Source organism: Polyodon spathula, chromosome 2 (genome assembly GCF_017654505.1).
Source record: "Polyodon spathula isolate WHYD16114869_AA chromosome 2, ASM1765450v1, whole genome shotgun sequence".
In the NCBI taxonomy this organism is placed as follows: Eukaryota; Metazoa; Chordata; class Actinopteri; order Acipenseriformes; family Polyodontidae; genus Polyodon; species Polyodon spathula.
Window position 1 is genome coordinate 85,723,255 of NC_054535.1, and position 24,541 is coordinate 85,747,795.

At 38.9% G+C, this 24,541-nt stretch overlaps 1 protein-coding gene across 2 annotated transcripts; it reads left to right on the forward strand.

The window, feature by feature from the left end:
* The first annotated feature begins 4,245 nt into the window (after nt 1-4,245).
* On the forward strand, nt 4,246-18,380 carry LOC121302759 (cysteine dioxygenase type 1-like). Of its 2 annotated transcripts, XM_041232931.1 has the most exons (6): nt 4,246-4,475; nt 7,424-7,501; nt 7,801-7,958; nt 13,593-13,762; nt 15,148-15,243; nt 17,669-18,380. In XM_041232931.1, exons 1-5 carry the CDS (start codon nt 4,306-4,308, stop codon nt 15,196-15,198), a joined length of 627 nt encoding a protein of 208 aa, XP_041088865.1. In that variant the 5' UTR covers nt 4,246-4,305; the 3' UTR covers nt 15,199-15,243; nt 17,669-18,380. The 2 variants fall into 2 exon arrangements, with proteins under 2 accessions (XP_041088865.1, XP_041088875.1); XM_041232941.1 differs by lacking the exon at nt 15,148-15,243 and having other exon boundaries at nt 4,248-4,475.
* Nucleotides 18,381-24,541: the final 6,161 nt, after the last annotated feature.

Genomic DNA, 24,541 nt, shown 5'->3' on the forward strand with positions numbered 1-24,541 from the left:
CCCAGTGGGACATTCCAGCTATTACCAGCAATACACCTCTTTATTGCAATATTTTAAAGTCAATTTGATATTGTCTACACTCTCAAATCTTTTTAGCTGTAAACAAATGTTTTAAATACAGAACAGTAGCAGCTAAATATTAGTGTGTGTTTCATATCCAACGTTTACCTGTTACCAGCTGTACAGCAATTGCTGAGATTTTCAGTGGGGTACATGCATACATACATACATACATACATACATACATACATACATACTATATGTCCAAACAGATTTAATGTAGTCTGTGCCCAGACACAGCATTGGTTTTCAATTAACAACATTAACCTAGTAAAACATATACTTGGAATGATATTTCTATTGCAGAACTGGCCAGGAAGTGACAATGCTGTACAGTCCATGTTTACTTTGTTCATTCCAGATAGACCACTACTATTATTATTACAGCATCTGCCACAGGTTACAGTCTCCTTTGCTTCCTTTCTGGAAAAAAAGCCTTGCCAGTTAAAGCTTGACTTAACACTGTGCTAGCCTGCTTTACTAAACTATATTCAAATGATCTGGGAAGTTAGGTACAGTACTGTAACAGCACATCAGGGTCCAGTACATATTACTGGTATTGTTACAACTTACTGTCTGGCCTTAACGACTGTAGGAAAAGCAGATACTGCAAATAGGCAAGTCAGTCATTTCCAAGAAATGAATGTTTCTGCAATATCTCAATGACATGCCTGATGCCTCTTTGAAAGGAAATTGCAAAAGGGGTGCACTTGTCATTTCAAATTACCCAACACTTCTACAGAATTATAAACTATTTTGCAATGCATGCTTTTGAAATTGCTTTTACAATTTGAAGTACATCTCAACCAACTAAATTGTTTTTTGACCTCTACAGTAGTTGTACCAATATAGAAACACTGCTATAGAAATAATCAGGCACTATAAAGATAATACAGAGGACATACAGAAACGGCATTGGTGGAAATAGGAAAGCAGTTTAATGCAGAGGAAAGGGTTAGAAAATGATTGCAAAACAGCTACAGGTTGCACAGAGAGAACTGAAACAAAAAGAAATAGCAAAGGAAGAAGAAAAGTAATGACTGATAACACATAGTTATCTTGTGTATCTTCTTGTTTTGATTCACTTTGTTTATATATATATATATATATATATCATATATATATATATATATATATATATATATATATATATATATATATATACACACACATCCACAGGGGGCAGTGTTGCAGGGGAATGGGTTGTAACCAGATGCACCAGCTGTGATGAATAGGAAATTGATTCTAAACAATACAAAGATAACTTATATTTCAAACCTGTACCAAGTTGGCATTTAAGGATAATGTTATGTTGCTAACATGCATGTCTGTAGACAAAATCCACCTAGTTTATACAGGCTCACAAACAGTTGGTTTCTGTGCAGTCTGAGGGATCGCCTGCATGGTGGTTTCTTAAGCCGTGATTTAACAGTTTGTTTAGGTCTATACAACAACACTATTCTAATCTACTGTCTTTCACACACACACACACACACACACACACACACACACATACACATAGTTCATTCTGTGTAATTCAATTGTTACCCCTAGTTGTCCCTAGTTCTTCGTTTGTTTCTGTTTGCTTTCATTCAAGGTGTACAAATATTTCAAATGCATTAAATATCTTTGCAGTAGTCCCATGGTCTGAGTGCAACTGGGCTGTCAGAGAGAGTCTGAACAGGACAGATGAAACCAGGAAGCAGGGGTAACTTTCTGTCTATTTGAAATACCTGTGCATGGATATTTCAAATTGAAGAATACAACACAAAGAAAGAACCAAAAGATCTTCATTATTAAGAACAAGGAGTCTGGTTCTAGTTAATTGGTTCAGATAAATTTGTACTAAAGTTGCTTCAACAAGAACACTGGATTGAAACAGGTGTTAATGAATACTCAAGATATGCAACAATTGCCAGTACATGGATTTTAATGTTACATATTTACCCCATACACTACTAATTGGTGACTAATAATTGATAATACTTATTATTATTATTTTATTTCTCTAACTAGCAATCACTTTGTCTGGGGTTATTGATTTTGCATATACAGCTATGGGTGGAAGTTGTTCATCACCTAGAATTTTAGGATTGGGACATAACTAGTTGATTTTGATGTTATTTGTGTTCACTAAATATGCAGATATTTAGGAAAAACGTTAGTTTACCTACCGTAAACCTGGTTACCTGAAAGAGAGGCTGGCCACCAACATTGTTATGGGATGCACTCCTGCCTATTGGTAGGTGTCACTGAGCTCCTTATGTCAAAGCTGCCGATAGGCCCCTCCCCCCATTGACCAACTCGGTCCCGCCTCCCGAGGGTAGTTCACCGTCACGCCGAGGAGGATCATTCTCTTTCGTGACGAAATCGTGATGTCAATGGAAGCGACCTCACGGTTGGTGGCCATCTTCTCTTTCAGGGAATCTGGTTTATGGTAGGTAAACTAACGTTCCCTTTCAATTCGAAGATGGCCACCAAACATCGTAATGGGAAACGTGTACTTGACCCGTCGCAAGGGAAGAGAGAACGGCAGCATATGAGGGACGCCAAGTCCTGAGGGAGGGACCTGCCTCTCGCCTGAGATGAGGCCTGTAGGCGGTGCCTAAGGTCACCTGGCAGGGCTGTGGAAACCAGCACCGTTTGGATGAGTGTACGCGTCTGCGCCGAGTGCCAGAGGCTCGACCTGACCCGCGCTGGAGCGGGGGTGGGAGCAACACGGCTCAGGCTTTGCTGCAGGATCTCCTCCACTGCTGGGCCGAAGCCCTGGTGATATGGGCGCGTCCAACAGTGCGGCCTTATCAGCATCAGGCACCCGCACCTGTGACAGTCACAGCTGTCTGCGCGCGACCACTAGGCCCGCCAGGCTCTGGCCCAGGCTCTGACCCTACAGTCACAGTTCCATGGCCACCAGCTCTGGTAGCGGGGCATCACGCAAAACCGTCCAGGTATGCAGTGAGCATGCTGGACGTGTTCGCTAGGCGGGTACTCTGGGCTCCCGCCACATAGGCTCTACGGACGAGAGTCTCCATGGGGGGGAGAACATTTGGATTTTGATATAATGAGCTCAGTGACACCTACCAATAGGCAGGAGTGTATCCCATAACGATGTTTGGTGGCCAGCTTCGAATTGAAAGGGAACAGTAGTTCAGAAACATTCTGTACAATTTTTGTTTGCTTAAATGTGTCAAAGAACAAAAGGTAACTGAATGTCAGTTGCTTAATGCATGCTGGCTACACATTAACCCAGTGAAAATGGACACACAGATACGGTGCAAGGCTTAGCCGGAGTTTATAGCAATCTTCTGTTATATTTATGGAAGTGTATAGAGAATCTCATGCGGTTTAAATCTGTTCTGAAATTGTTACTGTAATATTCTATTTATTTGGTCATTATTGTTAAGGGGACATACCTTCAATGCATTCAACTCAAAATATTGTTTTTATGCTTTCTAGAAAAACAATTTTGAATTAGTAGTAATTAGTAATTAGTGTTGAAATCCTGCATATTTAGTGAACGCAAATAACATCAAAATCAACATCTCAATTTAACAAGCATAAACATTTTTTTTGGGGGGGGGGGGGTGAGACATTTTGCTGTATCATTTTGTAGTTTCTTTGATTACATGATATTAAATAAACAGTATAAATGATGTCCTATAGTAAATTGGTCAAGTCCTATAGAATATCCTATAGGATTTCTTTACAACCTTTTTAGTCCTATAGAGTGTCCTATAGTACTATTGTAGGGTGACCCTTTTGAGTACTATAGGAGGATATTTTTTTTTTAAAGAATCCGTTAGGATTTCTCTAAAAACTTTTTAGTCGCATAATATCCCCGTGAATTTGGGGTCACGGTCATCTGTCTCCTTGATTTCGCATCAAAACAGAATAACGTTTCTACAGCAGGCACCAAAAAAAGTCAGAATTAGCTATTCGGATCACGTAAGATTTTAAAGGGTGGAATTTTTTTTCGAAGCGTTTTCATATCCAAATGGTTTACTTACCAAAACTATTAAAGTAGCTATGTTAACTTTTGAAATATTCTGTTCATTTTAAATGATATGTTTATCTTTGTTTCTGAAATACATTAGTAATTATATGTGCAGTGGTAAAACATCCTCTCCTTTTGTTACAGTTGGTAGAGTCCAATGGAATGTCATTCTCGATTGTATAAATACAGTACTATTTTGGTGACAAGAAGCAGTTACGGTTTATCATAACACCAGCGGAGCAAACCGAGGTATGGAGCAAACCGAGGTGATGAAGCCAGAAACTTTAAATGATTTAATTAAAGTTTTGCATCAGATTTTTTCTAGCGATACAGTTAATGTTGAAGAGGTGCAGAACCTAATGGAATCATATGAGAGTAAACCTGAGGAATGGATGGAATATGCACAGTTTGACAAGTTCAGGTATCAACTTAAATGTATATTTTTTTATGTATTTATTTAATCTGTAAATGTTTGTTTATATAAACACAGTTATTTTGAGTTTTTTATATTTTAATGAAAGAAAACCTATAATAAAGTTACTTGCTATAAATGTTATGAATATTTATTATCAGGACCTATGGAATTGCAATACTTTAGACACTAAACCAGACACATTAACATTAACATGTTTTATGTCAGTTCATTTATATTATGGTGTAATCTTCCATGTGCAATAGTGCTCAAACGAACACAGAAGTATACAGTAAGACACGTGAGTGGTTATCAGTATATGCGTTTTTATAGATTGGGTAACATTTTCTTTCCGGAACCTTTATTTTTTTGATACCCTTGCTGTTTTTTTTTTTTTTTTTTTTTTTTTCTGTTTTCTTATTTGCCAATTTCTAACTAATCTTCTGTTAAGAAAACGCCTACATAGTTATCCTAAATAATTGCATCATGCCTTTGTGAACTGGTTGTACATTTCCATATTTTTGGAAGCAATCAATAAACAAGCAATGCTTTAATGTTTTTTTTTTTTTTTTTTTTTTTTTTTTTTTTTTTTCCTGTGCTGCAAAATACACCACTTTTCTACATTGACTAAAATCAATTAATAAATCTAGAAAGTAACACGGTGGCTTTTTTTTTTTTTTTTAAAGCTTTCTATTTTTGTTTTGAATTCCAGTGATGGCTGATCATGACTAAGAGATAAAACTGTTTGCAGAATAGGGGCCGAGGTTCACTGTCCCAATCAGGTTTTTTGTCGAGACAAACACCCACCGTGTATGTTTAGTCACAACTCGCTCACTGCGGAGCAAGTAAAATATGTGATAAAAATAAGAAGGCATATCGCCAGGCAGACATTTAGATAACGTAAATGGCGTAACCGCAACGTTATAACAACGATACAAATTGCATAATCAGTTCTAATTATAACTAGTACAAGAACATTCTGGTCTTCCAATTGATTTCCTAAAATGAATGCTGTACTGGTTCAGTTGTTCGCAGTTGACGTGTGCCTTCAAATGTTTGATCATGAGGGCTATTCCAGATTGTACCATCAACACATACTGCACTTATGACTTTATCCAAAATAGTTTTATGTAATACAGTATTCATAAACTTGTAACTGATATTTTATTATAAAACTTACACTGCATGAATTTCTCTTAGGCTTTGATTTAATCAAAACATTCACGAATTTTAACATATATATGTCTCAGATACATGTGTATATCTGCCCTAAATTAAAACATACCTTTTTTTTATTATTCATACAGAGAACTTTCAAACAAATAACCGTTATTGTTAATAAAGACTGAAATAAAAAAAAAAAGTAAAACTGTCACAAAGAAGGCTGGAGTGGGGGATGTCAGAGCAGAAACAGGAACCAGGAAATAAACAAAGAGATGGAGTTTTGGGGAAGCTGAGCACTTCCTTGCGCTCAACATTTAATAAATGAACAGACAGTAAATAAAAAGGTTGTAACAAAAACAGCACACCAGGTGAGGCCAAAATAAACAGACAAACAAAACGGACTAACACTTAAACAGTGGACTAACAGACAAACGTCGTGAATCAAAACAATAGTTGTATATTTTACTTTGTTTCGTTTTCTCGTTTTTAATTCTCTCCTCTCCACACCCGTTCTCCACTCACCAAACACACAACCCTGAGTGAGTGAAAACATGCAGCTTTTATGCAGCTGTACTGAGACTCGATTGCTAAGCAATCATTCAATTGGAGTCTCGGTACAACAGCACATGAATTAGTAAAAGTGCGATTCCCTGTGCTCACATATTATTTTATTTGCACGTGAAGTGCTGTGCAATCCTCGTGCCTAAATACAAAATATACATTTCGCAACCCATATTTTATACATAAACACCAACATTAACACACTACATACAACAGAAAACACTAATAAACATAAAGGGGCGGGACACTCCGCCACACTGTGTTACATATTTAACTTTGACAAAAACTTCACAAAGATGATTGACAGCATGCAGCCCAGCAAAGTCTATTGCAGAAGGTCATTCTCTTATTAGAAGTCTCCTGCTGGAGGCACAGAAAATGCATTGAACAGTGCTTCACCTAGATGAGCTCATATTGGCTTAGTAAAAATGATTTTATATATATATATATATATATATATATATATATATATATATATATATATATATATATATATATATATAATATATTTTAATTTGTATTTTTATTTGCAATCAAATTACTAGAATAATGATGTACAACCATGTGCTGAATCTTAGTGGTCTTGATTGAAGATGTGTAGATGAACATGGTTTCAAGCTGAGAATGTTAATATTTTGTGGCTGAACCATGAAAAAAACCATGGTGAAACATGTTTTAAACACAGGGTATTGGTTGTTACAAATCTGTGTGTAGGCTTGTACTGTGAGATCAATCTAATGGGTTACATGCTGTCACTTAAATTCACAGTACATGGTGTAGCAGCTGTTATTGTGAAGACCATTTTTTTTTTTTTTTGATCTCATTTAACAGCTGCTTTATAGGGGGATCACCAGCATGGCACACTGTCTGAAATTACTAATTCTGTAAGAACATGCTCCTTTTACCCCAGAGAATCTCTCAGTCTACACAGAGGCCACACAATACAGGCTGGCCAGCAGTGTTCAAATGTAATCCCCACAGGGCACAGTAATGTCAGCCCTTTGCCCAGCTCTGTGCTGCCAGCATTTATAGACACATGTTGGTCTACTCATATTCTTCTTCCATGGTTCTGTAGAAAAAAAAATCAACACCTTGGTAAAAGCAGCATAATCAAGTATAAGGAAAAGACCAACATGGTCGATGCAAAGTGAAGTCTGGAAAAATGTGTCAGATACACCATGCTGTTTGCTAACTGTTATTCTGTAATCAACCATGTTTTTTTTTTCTTTCAGATACACAAGGAACCTTGTTGATGAAGGAAATGGAAAGTTCAATCTCATGATTTTATGTTGGGGAGAAGGTCATGGCAGGTGAGGAGTCGAAAATCTCTGCTCAAACAAATCATTGTGAGAATGGTTGTTTGGACCAAACACAGACAAAAGTGTTGCACCACAGGATAGCCGATCACTTGTCTATATAGTGTTGTTATATCTATGAAGTGTGTCTATTTGACCTGATTTCTTGAAAAAAGGTTATGAGAGTGTTATTATAGAAAGGTGGAATATGCATGTGAATATACAATTTACAATTTGAACTAATAGTATGTGTATATATAGTACATGCCACTGGGCATATATACTGAGTTCAGTTTCTTTCTTCCCATTTGCAGCAGTATCCATGATCACACAGATTCCCACTGCTTCATGAAGTTGCTCCAGGGCCAATTGAAAGAAACCCTCTTTGAATGGCCTGATCATAAAATAAATGGAGGGATGACTAAGAAATCAGAAAGGGTCTTACAAGAAAACCAGTGTGCTTATATCCACGGTAAGGATGACTTACATTTTCTTTTTAAACGTGGCCCAAATTTTATTCTGAATTCAAGTGGTATGTTCAACACCCACATAGATGGACAGCGTATTTGAACCCAGATGTATAAGTGCTCACTCAGACCTTATTGTGTGAACTGAATCTTTTTTATTTTTTTACATTGTCACACTGGTTATTACAGAGGTAAGTAGCTGCAGCGTCTCCAACCTTGGTATCTGTCCCAATTCAATCTTTATTCATGCTAAACCTGTGATGATGCTGTCTACCCCTGTGTAATGGATAGGGGGATTTTGTATTATTAAACCAGCTGAAAAAAACCCCAAAAAACACTTGTGCTATTTGATACCTTTTGAAGTTGGGAATGTAGAATGCCATGTAGAACATTTTAATTTAACACAATGTCTACAGGTTTATAGACTGGGATATGTTTATGTGTTCCTTTAGGGTTGGATATTGGAGCTGACCAAACAGTCAATTAATAAATGTGCTGATAACATCTATTGAACCGAGGTGTTATTGCACTGATTGCATGCATTGCAGTTTTATCTTATAGTAGTTATGCAATAATTCCGTGCCAGTAAACAGTTCAAGGTACTAAATGATGGGTGACTGATTGCTGTTACTACCTACTATTACTTTGTATCTAAAGCTATGGTATATAAACTTAAAACCATAACTTGTCAAGCTTTGCAAATTCAAGTTGATCTGAGAAAACATATCAAACTAGAATATATTTTACACATAGAATATTTATGGCTTGAATTTTATTTTCTGTTTAGTTGTAGAAATCTGAATGCATTTTGAGAAAATTGTGAGAAGTAACAGATACCGTCCATGCTCTATCACACCATAAAGTTGTTGTTTTTTTTTCAGCCCACCCCAGTCACAAGTCACTCTAACAAGTGTATTCTATTACGTAGGTCCACAAAATTGATGATTGGTCAGTAGCAATGTCTTTGCACACTGCCCACCTTCTGAAAGACATTTTCTTTATGTAGAGAGTAATGCATGATTGACATTATTTAAAATATATTGCCAAAACCCTGGTTTCCTGAAATAGATGACGACCACCAACAATACTTTTGGGATATGCCTGCCACAGGTCAGGTATTTACTGAGCATTTTATGTCAGAATTGCCGATAGGCCCCTCTGGGGAGTGACGTCCTCTGTCCCGCCTACCAAGGGAATAAGTAGTCACTCCACGGAGCTCGTTTTCTCTTTTGCATCGAACCTGCGAAAGCTGGTGGTAGACCGGCATTAGTATATGCAGTCGAAACTGTGTCCACAATCCAGTGGGACAGTCACAGATGAAGAGCTGGTCAAACTGATGCAGCGCTCTCGTCCTATCCACATAACCTCTCAATGCCCGAACCGAGCAGACGGTCCCCTTCAGGGGACAGACCCACAGTTGGAGTCTGCCCAGTCTGAGTGCCAGAATGTGTCTGTCATCTGACTGAGGAGATCCAAGCACAGCTGTATGTCCCAGGGCTGGCCTTGCAGCAGCTGGCAAAGGTTTGAAAACCAGATTCTCCTGGGCCATCTGGGGGTCACCAAGAGAACTGTCGCCTCTTCTGTCCGGATTTTCTCCAGGAAGGCCTGGGAGCAACGGTATTGGCTGGAATGCGCACAAGAACATTTTGGGCAACTCGTGGGCTAGGACGTTGACGCCTAGTAGACCTCCACAGAGGTGGAGGGAGAATCAAAGGGGGCAGTGAGTCATCTCTGCCGTAGCAAGGAGATCGACTCGGGCCCTCCTGGAACGATCCCAAATGCACTCTACCACCTGGAGGGATAACAGATGCCCAGGTCAATAGCTGGAAGGCTATGCGGTGCAACCCCAGGGACCGAAGCCCTCCTTGGCAGTTGACATACGTTACTTCAGACATGTTGTCCGTGTGGACAAGAACATGTCTACTCTGGAGCACTGGAAGGAAGTGGTAGAGAGCCAGGTGAATCACTCGCAGGGATGTCCCAACTCGACCAGGACTCCTCTGTCTGCCCAGACTGCACCCCAACCAAAGTAGAGTAAGTCCGTCATCACCTCCTGATTGTAGTGACTCACTCCCACATGGGACACAGTCGGTTGACGATGTCTGTCGCGTTTAGGATGCAACCGGAAGGCATTGAGCCACGTCTGAACCAGGTGCATATGGAGTAACCCCAACTGGAGAGCTGATGAAGCTGCGGCAGTCAGACAAAGTAACTTCTGACACAACACCAATTGTACTGTCGATCCCTGTTGAAACAGGGCTAGGCAGTTGTGAATGGCAGCCACTCTGTTGTCTGACAGGTAGGCTTGCATTGTGAGGGAGTCCAGCCGGATACCGAATTAAACCGTACTTTGCACCGGTATTAACTGGCTTTTGACATTGTTGACGGTGAGACCCAGCCTCGATAGATTCTCTGTCACAATCTCCGTGTGGGCCACTGCTCCTTCTGTGATTGGGAGCAGATCAGCCAGTCATCGAGGTAGTTCATCACCCTGATCCCCTGCAGCCACTGAGGGTCTAGGATGGTATCCACACGCTTTGAAAACATGCGGGGGCTAAAGAGAGGCCGAATGGCAGCATGGAAAACTTGAAGCCGCTTCCCCGAAAAATGAAGCAGAGATATTTCCTCTGCATTGGACGAATAGGGATGTGAAAATACTTGTCCTTTAACTCCACAGTGGTAAACCAGTCTCCCGGCCGGACAGATTGTAGAATGTGATAGTGTGTGAGCATTTGGAACCTCCTCTCCCTCAAGAACCCATTGAGGTGTCTCAGGTCTACAATGAGGCAAAGCCGCTGTTCTTTTTTGGCACCAGAAAGTATCTCGAGTAGAACCCCTCTTCTTGAGAGGTGTGTTCTATGAGATGGATGGCTTGTTTGAGAAGTAATTTCCCTACTTGTCTGAGTGCCAAAGCCTGGAGAGGGTCTGTGAGGCGTGTGAATAAAAATGGATTTTCCAGACAGCGATTTACGTGTAAAAAAAATAAAAATTTTATTTAATATTACACGGAAAAGAAAAAAAAAACAATAAAGAAGGATGTGAGGGAGGGAGTGCTGGAGTAATCAAAAATAAAGGAACGGAGGCCTCTTAATCCTCTTCGTGATCTGCTCAATCCGAAATGAAACAAAAAGGAATACAAACAGAAAAGAGCAAAGTTAGTAAGGCCTCCGTCCGTAATTAAAAGTAAATAACACAGTCCAACCCTGCACGTACTTCCCTCCAGCCTTTTTTTCCCCGCCTCTATTCCTCAGGACCAACCCCGAACACAGTAGCACATTCCCTTTAGTATGCAAACCCCGCCCCGGTAGTCAGTGGATCACCAATCCCAGACTGACAGGTATCCTTAACTTCACTTGACTCCAGTGGCTGGAATTTACATACTCGTACTTCCGCCCCTCCCCAAGGTGCTGCCCCTCATAAAGATGACTTTTGTCATGGTTACAAGACCTTGGTAAGGGAAGTCCCGAGTTGGTTTGATGCCTTCTACTGTTGGGAGGCTGAATTGCAGACCGAAACCCCTTTGACTCATCACAGGGTCATTCATAAATGCCGATGTCCTTTTTTCCACTAGAATGGTGGGTTCTACGAGGCGAGCTAAGTTACGTCTCTCACAGATGTAACCGTGATCCCTTGAAAGGGAGGAGGGCCCGCATAGAACTGCAGTGTGTAACCGGTGTGTATGGTGGCGAGCATCCATGAGTCTGAGGTGCAAGTGCTCCAGTATTATAGCTGGTGTTGAGAGAAAGGGTGGGTCTGACACCGCAAGTCTTCAGGAGCCCTGCTGAGGCTGAGCTGGAGCCTACTTTGGAGGTTGCCTAGGGCAACGTTGGAACTGCCTCCCTGAGCGCTGCTGCACTGGGGCCCCTCGCCTGGTGTTTCCCTGTCCTTGCGGGCGGCCCCGGTTAGTAGCTGCAGCGGAAGCCTGAAGGCGATGCCTCAGGTCTCCACGCAGCGCAATAGCGATCGGAACCATTTGTGTCACCATGTGTCACGGGCGGACGCCAGCATCTCATCCTCTCTCGCACCGGAGTACGGGAAGGGAACAAGGTCACCTGTCAGGATACCTCTCTTTCTCGGTGGGAGCGTTTCAGGATCTCCTCCACTGCTGCCCCGAATGTACGTCCAGTAAGGCAGACTTGTCCGTACAGTCCGTACCTGGGACAGCCAAAACTGTCTGCAGGGTCTTTAGCCAGACCTCCTACCAGAGGGGCTTGTACCAGGGCTACGATGGTAGAATCCACCTGCAGGAATTCCGCTAAACCCAGTGCCCCTGTGCCTTCCAGTGAAGCCTGCGGGGCTGCTTGCTTTGAAACTGAGGCCGGTCTGTTCCAAGAGGATCCATAAGCGCCCGAACTGAGCTCGAGGGAAGGGTAACACCAGTCTCTGAGGTAACCTCAGAGCTGGTGCCTGTCTCCTGGGTCAGCTCTTGGACCTCTCTTTCTTCCTGTCGGAGGGAGTCACCATCCTAGGAAGCCGTGTTTGAAATCAAGTCCTGTTCCTCCTCATCGCCTCGTCTTGTTCTGAGATGTCCATTGCGCACCCCGGCGAGGGCGAGGTCGGTCCCAGGGCACATGCCAAAGGCGGGGCTGGGGTCGGAGCAGGGGGAACAGCCTGCTGCCTGACGAAGTACTCCAGAACTTGAGCCATCTGGCTCTAGAGATATCCTTTACCTGCCTTGAGTGTTTCGCCTGCTTAGTGTTCCAGAGGAGGTGCTTGTCCTGTGGAGGGAGCATCTGTCGGCAGGATGTGCAAGGGTGACATTTTGACATTGTTATTTATGTGCCAAGGCGAAGCACCAAGGTACAGAGTGTCTAAGCACCGTGCACTGAGGCTCTGAGGCAAGGATGTCTATCCTGAACCGCATGCAGTCACACAACTGTTGCAGCACATAGTTTGCAACAAAGTGGAGCGTCGCCTACAGGCAGAGGGCACCGAGCCCCGAGGGCGCAAGCACTGAGGGCAAGAGTGCCTAGTCTGGACCACGTGTAATTTGGAAAAATACTTTTTTTTTCTTTTTATTGTAAAGAATTAATAAGAAAGACACAAGTACACACACACAGTCGTTAACTATGGGAGGAAAACAGTCACCATGCCAGGCGGGCGAGCTGTGGAATCCTTTATTTATTTATTTATTTTTACCAAGTGCACCGAGAAGGAGAGCCGAGACATTACAGTGCAATGCAGTGGAATCGACTCAAGAGACGCGTGACTCCTTAACTGGGCCCTGGGTACAAACTACAGTGTGACTTTAAGATTACCTGGCCACTTCGCTCATGGATAAAATCACCTCATTTCATAGGAATGTTGCAGCCAAAACCTGTAGTCAACACCTTTTTATCTTCTTTTCAGTTTTAGTGACTATCAAGTATTTGGAATCCTATGCCTCTTCTCACTACTAAATTATTGCAACATGTTTGATCAGTACGACTTTGGGTATACTTTTACAAGCACAGCATGTGCCTTGTGCCTTACATGGAAAGAATAGCTGCCATGCTTATCATAAACTAGCAGCATGCCCTAGTAAAAAGGTGTTTCTAGCCTTTCAGCCTTTAAAGCCTACTAGTAATGTCAGCATGAGGTCTATTCTAAATGTTGTAAAAAAAACCTGCCACATAACTTGGTTCTTCTGCCCTTTGTAGATTCCATTGGCCTGCACCGAGTGGAAAATGTGAGCCACACAGAGCCTGCTGTCAGCCTTCACTTGTACAGCCCTCAATTCGACCAGTGCAACACTTTCGATCAAAGGACAGGGCACAGAAACACTGTCAAAATGACATTCTGGAGCAAATACGGAGAAAGAACTCCATTTGTACGTTAAGTTCTTATTAATGTTCTTATTTAGTTTAAGTTTGCTTTCATCTTTGTTGTCAAAACAACAGTTTTTTATATTATATATATATATATATATATATATATATATATATATATATATATATATATATATATATATATATATATATATATATATATATATATTATATGGAAGTTGTCATGCTGGAACATCCAGTTACGCTTTAAGCCAAGTTTTGTAGCGGAGGGTTTCAATTTATTGGCCAGTATCTTTTGGTATGCTATGGAATCCATTTTACAATGGATTGGAACTAAATTTCACGTGCCATTAGAGGAAAAACAGCCCCATAGAAGGATATTACCACCTCCATGCTTAACAGTAGGTATGGTGTGCTTTTCTTTGCCTTATGCCAGACTTTATCCAAACATAACGACTATCAGCATGACCAAATAGCTCATTTTTTGTCATCACTCCACAAAATCTTTGACCAGAACTCATATCCATCATTCAAATACCATTTTGAACACTTTAATCAATTGTCCTTTTGACGTTTTCCTAAGAGTGGCATTTTCCTTGGCCTGCAATCATTGAGACCTTCACCATGCATTACTGAATGCTTTATCTACAGTTATATAATTTATAATTTCTTACCAAAAAGATAAAATAAGTAGCCTTTTAAAAATAAATAAGCAAATAAATAATATAATAATAAAATAATGTGGAGCACATTAAGCAGGTGTGTTTCCTCCTTTGAATGAAATCTTTCCTTGGCAGAGTTTGCAAATTCCGTTTTCTCCTGCTTGGTAAAGAAATTCCACCCAATGTTTTGCTTGGATGCCATCGTTATGTATTCACAGACCGAGTTTAGTGATCAGGAACGGCACTTCATTTTTATACCCACACAGACGCACGTGTCTACTTTGCAACTGCCTTCAGAACCCAGCTGGGACAATTTACAGTAGCGATTGTGACAGTCCATAACGAATTAGCGGTGCTGTACGACTGCATTAGTTTTAAAACTGAACATAACAGCCATGTTAACAACAACAACAGTGGAATATGGCCAATATATATCGCAAAGAATCTCTCAGCATGATGTGCATTTAACACTAATAAAACTAATAACATTAAGGGACTAAATGTGTGTGTATTATATAGTATTTAAATATGTATCAAGCAAAACATTAATAAAAAACATTAATATCTGTGATTTTTTTTTTTTCAGTCGTTAGCTGAAAAAGATCCAAATACCAATTTGAAATACTACAACCGCTTTTGGCATAGCAGCTTTCTGAGAATTTTTCCCTTGGTTTTCTAGAAATCCTCAAATAAATCATTTAGGAGATTAATTGTTTATTGCTTGTTCTGTGATGTTATCGGTTTGCCTTTCCTTTGTTGTGCAGACTTACTACTGTGGTAAACACATTGTGAAAGTGGCCCTTTGTGTTCAGTGACAGCACAGTTCATTCTTAAAATTGAAATGGTCCTTTATAAAACACGTAAGTGTGTACACATTCATTTTATTTTTTGCAGTTAAGCATCTGTTATTTATTCAGTACAACGCAATTAACAATCCTAAGTTGTTTACATGTTATCTGAAATTATCAGATAATAAAAATATCTTTATTAAAAAAAAAAAAAAAAAAAAAAGTCTTACCTGTACTTTGACTTTCTTTACAGCCTGAATAATAAATTAATGTAATAATATTTATTAGTACTTGCTTTGAAATGTATAATACTGATTCAGAGATTGTTTTATTACCAACCAACTTAAGGGATAGCTTTTCACTCAAAGATAAATTATATTAGTGTATGAAGCCAAGTCAGCAGACAAATTACTTTTTAAAGATTTGCAATTAGATATGTAGGGCCATATTAATAAAGGTAAGTGTTGAGTTTTGCAATTTTGCAATTTCAATTTTTCTTTGCTTATCGCACTAATGAAATGACACGTTGCTAGTGTGAGTGTACACACATATATATATATATATATATATATATATATATATATATATATGTGTGTGTGTGTGTGTGTGTGTGTGTGTGTGTGTGTGTGTATATATATATATATATATATATATATATATATATATATATATATATATATAATCATATATTATATAATTATAATATTTAAAACATTACATTTCTAAAACCTTTACTAAGATTTGTTAATACATCCTATATGTTATTATAGATTTCTGACAGTAAATGACATTGGGAATGAGACCCCACCATCCCCACCTTCAACACTGTTGTTTCCATGTGATTGTATCTTTTTAATGAGAAGACTCCTTTTTCACAAGTCCACATAAGCAGAGCTAAAGATGTTTCGCCAGATCATGGCAAATGTGCTCTTTACTTCTGGAGTCTCTATTGGGAAGTCATGAAAAACATTGGTGCTATGCAGTATATATAATATGATATAAGGAATACTGCATGATATGTATGAGTGCCTATGATATGTTGGAAACTCATTCCTGGTTGTGTACTCATACTCATTCATAGGGTCTTGGTCACTTAGGTGTCAAATGAGAATATGTTCCAGGGACATATGACAGTCTATACAACAGCTAGTTCTCTGTGATCAGAAACATAAGCTTGACACAGAACATTTCTGGAGATCTTTCCACCTTTTATAGCCAAAGCAATCCTCAAGAGCTTTAAAGGTAACACGTATTAGTAACTGCACAACTAGACTACCACTGCTGATAGATAAATGTCTCAAATAAATGTATATATGAAAGTTTCCACTTACTGTATTAACTGTTGTTAACTTAAAAGCAACCCCAAAAGATCCCAACACAGTAATCTGTGGTAGATCTTTACTGCTACAATTCCATTAAAAACTCCGAAAATTAATAAAGGTATTTTTTGACACTGGATTGTGTTTAAAATGAAAAATATGAAATACAGTTTTAATTTGGGTAGAATGATTGTAAATAAAATCCATTCAGAGATCCTCTTTTAATATGAGAGTATGAATAATAGCGCAGGCTGATGGGAAAGTGGCACAGTCTTGTGACACATTTATGCAAAAGGAAACCTTTACTTAAATATGAGAAACCTTCCAATTTTTATATATATATGCAATTTATTTTTTTTTTCTTTTTGTTTTTTCTGAAGTGGTTTTTATCTGTTTGTGGCAATTGTTTTGAGAGTTCGGTTATTCAGGAAGTGAAATGATGTGAAACAATTTGAGAATCGTATTGTTTCATTCTACTGTGGGTAGGAAACTCTGTGGTCCCCCAATGCTGCAAATTAAGTGATACAAATGTTCATTTTAAATTTGCAGTGATGTTAACTGCACTGCATTTGCAGGGCAGTACCTGCCAGCATGGATTCACCATCATCATGTAGGTTATGTAAATAAAACACTTGTTAGGGGTAACCTTTAAACTCCTGAGAATTCATCTGAAGTGGTTTATTTTCATGAAATCTTTGTTTGACGGTGCTAACTTCCAGCCAGATTACATGTAACCTGTTGCTAAAGCATGGTGCTGATAATGCAAGCATGGTGCTGATAATGCGTACCGGCGCAGTGTTCAAACTGCTACGCATGCATTCGATTTAAAGTGCAGTTCCTTTTCAATAACATTTTTAAAGTTTCCAAATATTTTGTTTAAGGTAAGCTCCCGAATAAATGGCATAAAACCTTTTCTGTTAGACCAATCAGTGATTAGTGGTGGGGCTCTAGACAGTGAGGAAATATCTCAGAAGGTCTTTTTCTAATAAACAAAACAATGGTGGTATTTAAACCTGCTGTTTTTATATTCCTTTGTGCACAAAGTGCATAAAAAACATCAAAGGATAAAACCAGCTTTATTTCTTTGGGGTCTCCTGTTACTGCGGGTGCTTGCGGTTCTTTGTTTTTTGTGTTTTTTTTTTTTTTTAACACAGTGTGATTTTCTTTTTCTTTTACAGGAAACCACTGCCTCAGGAGAAAACAACTGAAGGACTCAATTGAATAAACCTTGTTTGTGTCAATCCAGGCAAGATCCCCAGTTCTTTGCTGGCCATGCAGAAAGATAAAATGAAGAAGTTCTAAAGGCCTGTGTCAATAATTAGAGCATGTGTCTTACATCACTTTTTGATAATAACTAATCCTGATTAATGGACACTGAATCATTGAATAGTGGCATTAGGGTTAGCAGAGGCATAGATCTACTCTTTGTTCAGTAAGCTCTGAGAAACACCCTGCCAATAACATAATTCTTTTCAATCAAGCTTATTCCCTGACCTGTGTAATTCCACTTTGTACTGTTATAGAGAAAAGCAGTTTTCAGTGTAAGGGTTGTCCTCTTGTGGATGTAATAAAGTGTAATACATATTATTATTATTATTATTATTATTATATATTATTATTATTATTATTTAATTCTGTGCCAACAATAACAGAGTAAAACAATAATATATTTTTGAACAAACAAAAAAAGTAACATGTTTTTATTAAACCTGTAGATCTGTTGATTGTGTCACAGAAATTCGTTTTACTATCACTCTAAATTGTAAAGTCTCTTTTCAGATAAATTGTACAGTTTGATAATGCTGAAAGTATTTTATTTTTTTTTTAAAGTAAAAGCCTTTTTTGGATGTTTCATTTTTAGCTATAATAAAAAATCATGTTTACAGAGAAGTATTTACTTTGAAGGTTGGTCTTCATTTTTGAAATGTTTTGTATTGTATTTAATGACACAAGTGCACTAAACAATACTGTAAACCTCTTTTTCACTTCCATTTTAATTTGAGCGGAATTAAAAATCAGATAGCTTCTAATTTCACTGTACTACACAATACATTTATCATGGCTAATTTTGAGTTTTTTATATTACTGTAGTGGTTCTTAGTATAACAAAGAATACAGTGTATTCAAATCTGTGTGATAAATGATGGTGTTAATAACGTTTCTCAATTCAAGAGACATTCTCGCACGTATAACACAAAGTTTAATTTAAACTTTGGCAGGAGGTTCCTTGTAGCGCCAAAGATCAGAGCTCTATGCGAGGAAAAAAAAAAGATGCCGTATCACAATATCATAGACTGAAAGCAGAGTAAGAAAACACAACCTGCAGCGATATGCTTTCTGCAGCCAGAGGTCGGTCATTCAGAACTACCGACGTGCAGAAACATGCAGACATGGTCTCTTTTGAGACCTCTGGCACCCTGTGACAGGGTCTTCCACGGGTCACACGCGTGTGGGTCGCCGCTGTTCAAGCATACAGAGAGACTGAGGTTGGTGTTGAAACGCCGGCACAGGCGCGCAGGATTTATTAACAACAAACAGAAAGTGAAAGTAAAATAAAGGCGGTCATGTGACGTTACCAGCGATGGTAACGCACAGAGGACAGATACAGAAAACCGTACAAAAAGTGCAAAATAAAACACAATACCCCAAACTATAACTCAAAAGGTGCCGTGAAAACGGCAGGCCTTGCAGCAGCCCCGAGCACAGCGATCGCCATGCTTTTATCTTGACGCTCCGCTGAGACACGCCCACCTGCCTGCTGGAACAGCTGATTGCTTTCAGCTGCTGCTCCACGCAGACCGGTAATCGTCCCCAGCGGAGCGCCACAGCAGCTAAACAATTAAATCAATTGTAACAATTAACACAAAAACATACAATAAACTACATATTTCACTGTGCAAGGCTTACGCTTTGCCACACACCCCCACTTTAAAAACTGCTCAGTACTATTTCACACGCCAGGATTCCATGGATTTGATATTTGGCAAGAGATTAGGGGTGCCCCTACTGATGTGAGCACTGAGTTATTAGGTGGCAATGTGGATTGGCAACAAGACACTGTATAGGGTCATATTTAGGTCTCTGATTCAAATCCAGCCATCAGTAGTGATCTAATTGTTTTTAGATGGCCGGCTGAAACCCTTTATGGCAGTCATAGCCAAGATCTTCGAGCACATCCAAAAACTGCCATTGCAGAAGGCACTGGAAAAGAAAAGATGAATAACCTCCTGTGGCAAAGTGGCTGCTGATAGTGAACAGGTGCTGGCGACCAATCAAGAATGTGTAAAGCACGGAGGTAAATAATGTAAATGGTTTTGCAAACCAAAATAGTAACGCACATTATCAGCCCCACAATAATACAATACACGGTCACCAGTCCGGGTGCATGCTGTAGTGCTCATGGTGGGTGATAACAATTCTAAACAGTGAGTGAAGTGCAGTGTTAATCCGGTTTAGTGCTGGCCCAAGGCGACAGCTCCGAATACGTGCTTAGCCGTCTAGTGATATACAAACACAGACAGTTATTTAAACAGACACGAACAAACAAACAAAACACGAATATTTCAAGTACGCTTTTCTCTGTGTCTCACATGGTCCTTCCGGTTTATAACCACAAACCCAAGCGAAGGAAAACATTAACAATTCTCCAGCCCCTTTGTGCTGTCACACATGACCCCTTGGTAAACGATTGCAGCTGCTTTTATTGCTTGCAGCTGCTACCTTGTTTACCGTCCAGGTCAATACGTTCCTGCAACGGAGTCTCGCTTTCTTCCAGGCTGACTGACTTCCCGATCCTGGAAATGAACTGCCCAGCCAGCCTGCCTTTCGATTCTTTGTGCCCTCACTGGTGGGAAGGAAATTTCCAACCAGAACTCATTATATTTCCGTTACACCTCCAGATAAAAGTGTATTGATAATTTCAAACACTTCTATCGTAAGATCTTGATAAAACTAAAAGAAACTTGGCAAGGCACACCAATGTTTCAACTAGGCCTAGTACAATGTGCCTAGTGTACGTAACTGGTTTCTTTTATTTTTTAGCAAGATCCATATAAAAAGTTCACCACTGTAAATTGTTTCCGTAATTTTCATTTTACCATGTTTTCTGAATTTACTATATTCTTGCAAACATATGCTTATGTGCCTATATTCAAGGGTTCACTCATGCGCAGTAATATTGTCATATCAATCCAGAACTTGGATATAAGCATAAAGGAAACATTAAAAACAACAATAATTCACCTACGTAGGGACGTAGTGAACTGTGAACAAAAACAAGCAATAAAAACGCTCACGCTTGCATTTGTCAACAATAACATGGTATCATGTTAAAACAAAAGTTCCTTATCATCATCAATGAACATCAGTGAACTGTGTTGTAATCTTGGTGCCTTGTTAAGCTTCAAATTCAACAACTGCTGAAAAAATCTGATTAAAAAAAAAAAAAAAAAAAAAAAACCTCACTCGACATGTTTAACATGTGGTCAGCGGTTTTTGCCAATACTCACAGCACACATCCACATGACAGAACATACCCCCTTTCCACATGTAATTTACTACCTCAAACCCAAGGGAATACAATACTATAAAAGGCAAAAGTTCTAAACACAGTTGCTTTTATTCATACCAAGCTTTATGTTGGTCATTACTTTTAAGCACATACTGCAGATTTTTGGAGGAGACAAACTCGCCTTTGTTACTTAAATTACTTTTACAGACAGAAATACAGCACAGAGACATGCATGCAATGTTAGATGTTTTACCACATTTGATTTATCTCAGCATTATTTAGTTCAATTGAATAGACCCTTAACTCCAGTAACTTGTGCAATAGCAGAATCTATCTGCAGGAATGCAATGAAGGACAGTGTGAATTAAATGATTTATGATAAATAGTTTTTACATTTATTTATTTATTTTATTGTCCATCAGATTTTTACCCCTTAGGCCATTAAAACCTGACACAATCAAAAATAACTGACATTACTGTAGCTCTCTTTTTATGTAATATCCAAGGGCACTGGAACTAGGGGTGCTGGGTGGTGCGGTAACACCCCCTTGACTGTGCATGGCTTCGATCATACACAGGGGTTACAGTTTTGTTCAATAGCTTTCAGCACCCCCACTTTAAAAATTGTTCTAGTGTGTCACAAAGACGGCCGCAGTGGGTGACGACAGACCAGAAACAGGAACTGACTCAGAACACAGGTTTTGGAATGGTGAAGGCGCTGATGCACAGTTTAATAATTAAACAGACAGAAAATAAAAGATTTGTAACAAAAACAACACATGGCACGTGAGGCCAAAATAAACAGACAAACAAAACGAATGGACACTGACAAAAACAGAGTGGTCGAACGCTGCACCCCCCCCCCCCCCCCCCCCCCCCCGGACACACAAACCTGAGTATGTGAAAACATGCTGCTTTTATGCAGCTGTGCAGTTGGAGTTGCGGTACAACTGCACGTGAATTGATAAAGTGCAATTCCCCGTGCTCACATATTACATTTTACTTGCACGTGAAGTGCCTAAATACAAATATACATTTTAAACACTTGTGTTACGCAGACCCGTTTATATCCCGTGTACCAATGACTATACACCAACAGTTAACACACCACACGCAACATATAACAGAAAATACACACGGGACGGGCACTTTGTCACACAGTGGCACTGGTAATACCTTTTGGCAGACTGGAAAACATGTGTTTCTAATGAATATAAAAGGCAATGAGACACCTTGTTTTATGGCTGTTCATCAGTGTCAAAATAACATGTTATCAGTTACTTTACAGCACAGTGTTTGGCAGACACTCTTTTATTCACTCATCCTATTTCTGTCAGGACCTCCAGCTTGTCTGATTCTTTATTGAAAACAGGGTTATGCTCTACCAAGTGTTGACCATACAAAGCTATGACTCATACATATCATTTATTTATTCCATTCGGTTCATTTTTTTCTATTACCACAATGCTTTGGTTGGTGAACTAAGTAGTTTGTTAGACTGCTTTTCATGTGCAAATTTGTTTAAAAAAATACAACAAAACAAACAATGAAACTAAAAATAAGATTTCCAAATATTACAATTCATTCATTCATTCATGTAAGTTTTTCTATAAACCATGGCATTGATTATAAACGTTGTCACAAAGTAGTGGGTGACATCAGACCAGAAATAGGGACCAACACAGAATAGACACAGACAGGGAGTTTGGGGAAGCAGAGTGCTTGCTTGCGCTCAGCATTTAATAAATGAACAAACAGAAAATAAAAGGTTGAAAGACAAACAAAACACAGGACACAGTACTGGTAACCAAAAAAAGAGACAAACAAAACGAACTACTCAGACAAACACGATGATCTGTTATTAGGATTTACTATTAGGATTTACTATTACCTCAGTCTCCAATCCCATTCTCCACTCACTGAACACACAACCCCAAGTGACTGAAAACATGTTGTTTTTATACAGCTGTACCGAGACTCGATTGCTAATCAATCATTCGGTACAACTGCACGTGAAAGAATAAAGTGCAATTTCCTATGCTCACATATTATTACATTTTACCTGCATGTGAAGTGCTGTGCAATCCTTGTGCCTAAATACAAATATACATTTTAAACACTTCTGTGCATAACCCATATTATATCCCGTGTTCCACCTATAAGACACCAACATTAACACACTACATGCAACATACAACACAGAAATATACACAGGGGCTGGGCAACATTGCCACAACATTTATTGTACCTCATGTTATTCAAGGATTTCCAAGACTAATGATTGCTGTACAAGCACAAAGGAAAGCATAAATTACACTAACTATTTGCATAGTTAACTGATAAACACTCATCAAACTAAAATGTTAATGGTCAACCATAAATAGTTGACTTTCAAGAACTGCATACCAGTACTCTTTCAAAGCCCTTGAGCTTGATTGAAGGTTACATTCAAATCAAACACTGTCAGATCTACACACTGTTGTTTAAAAAGTAAACACCCTTTAATTCATGTTAATTAGATTAAAAGCATGGCAGCAGAGTCAAGGATTAGTATGAACATGGAAAAAGCATGATTATAATCAGAATGGCTCGTTACTGTATGCTCATGTGTTATATATTGTATATGGTCCCTGACACGCAAGTTTATGAAAACAGTCCTTTATTATAAACCTCACATCCAATCAGGTTCTGAGTTTACTTATCCACAGGCAGATGCCCTCTTAAATGAATGGCACTTTAGAAATACGAAATTCGGTTTGAACTATAATTTAAATTTCAAGTAGCCCCATTTCAAATTCCAAAAGAGAATTAAAACAGAAAACTAAAGCTGCTTTAAACTAGTTGGTTGGATTTTCTATTTGATTTTTATAGAAGTATTGCATCACAGTGGAAAGGCTTACTGGAAATGTTCAAAGTAAAATGTTATGTAATACTTCTCTATGGTCAAATGTTTCCACTGGCAAGGCAAACATTTTGTTTTGGAAAGCCAAGAATGTCTAACATTAGATAAAATTTAAAAAAAGTACATGATGACATAATTTGTGAAAAAGCTTAGTCCTGAATAAACCAATGTATAATTTGGAAACTTGAGAGCTTATTTTCAGGTTCAGCCTTAGTTGAAAAGTAATTGTTGTGTTATTTTATTCCTGGATTTGTAATGCATTCTGTTTAGTCAGCTTACCATGCTGTTACAGTTATTATGCAAGACTTCCAAGAAACATATAAAACCATTCTGTCCATACAACTGGAGGGTAGTAAGGAAAAACATGCCTTATTGCTTTATGTGAAAAAACTAAGAGCTGTGGATCAGAAGAAGGTATGGAAATGATTTCAACTATCACAAGAAGGCTAGTCAAAAGAAGCAGCTCTGCATGGTGTGGAGGGTTGTTCTGCATAGGACCTGGGACATTTGCCTGTGAAGGCTCTCTTAACAAAAAAAAAATAGCCTCCCGGACAACTGGAGTTGTTACAAACAAATTCTAATCGCCTTCTCTGTTAAAACAATTCCAGTGAAAGTCTTGCCAGTCATTTAGCAGCCTCT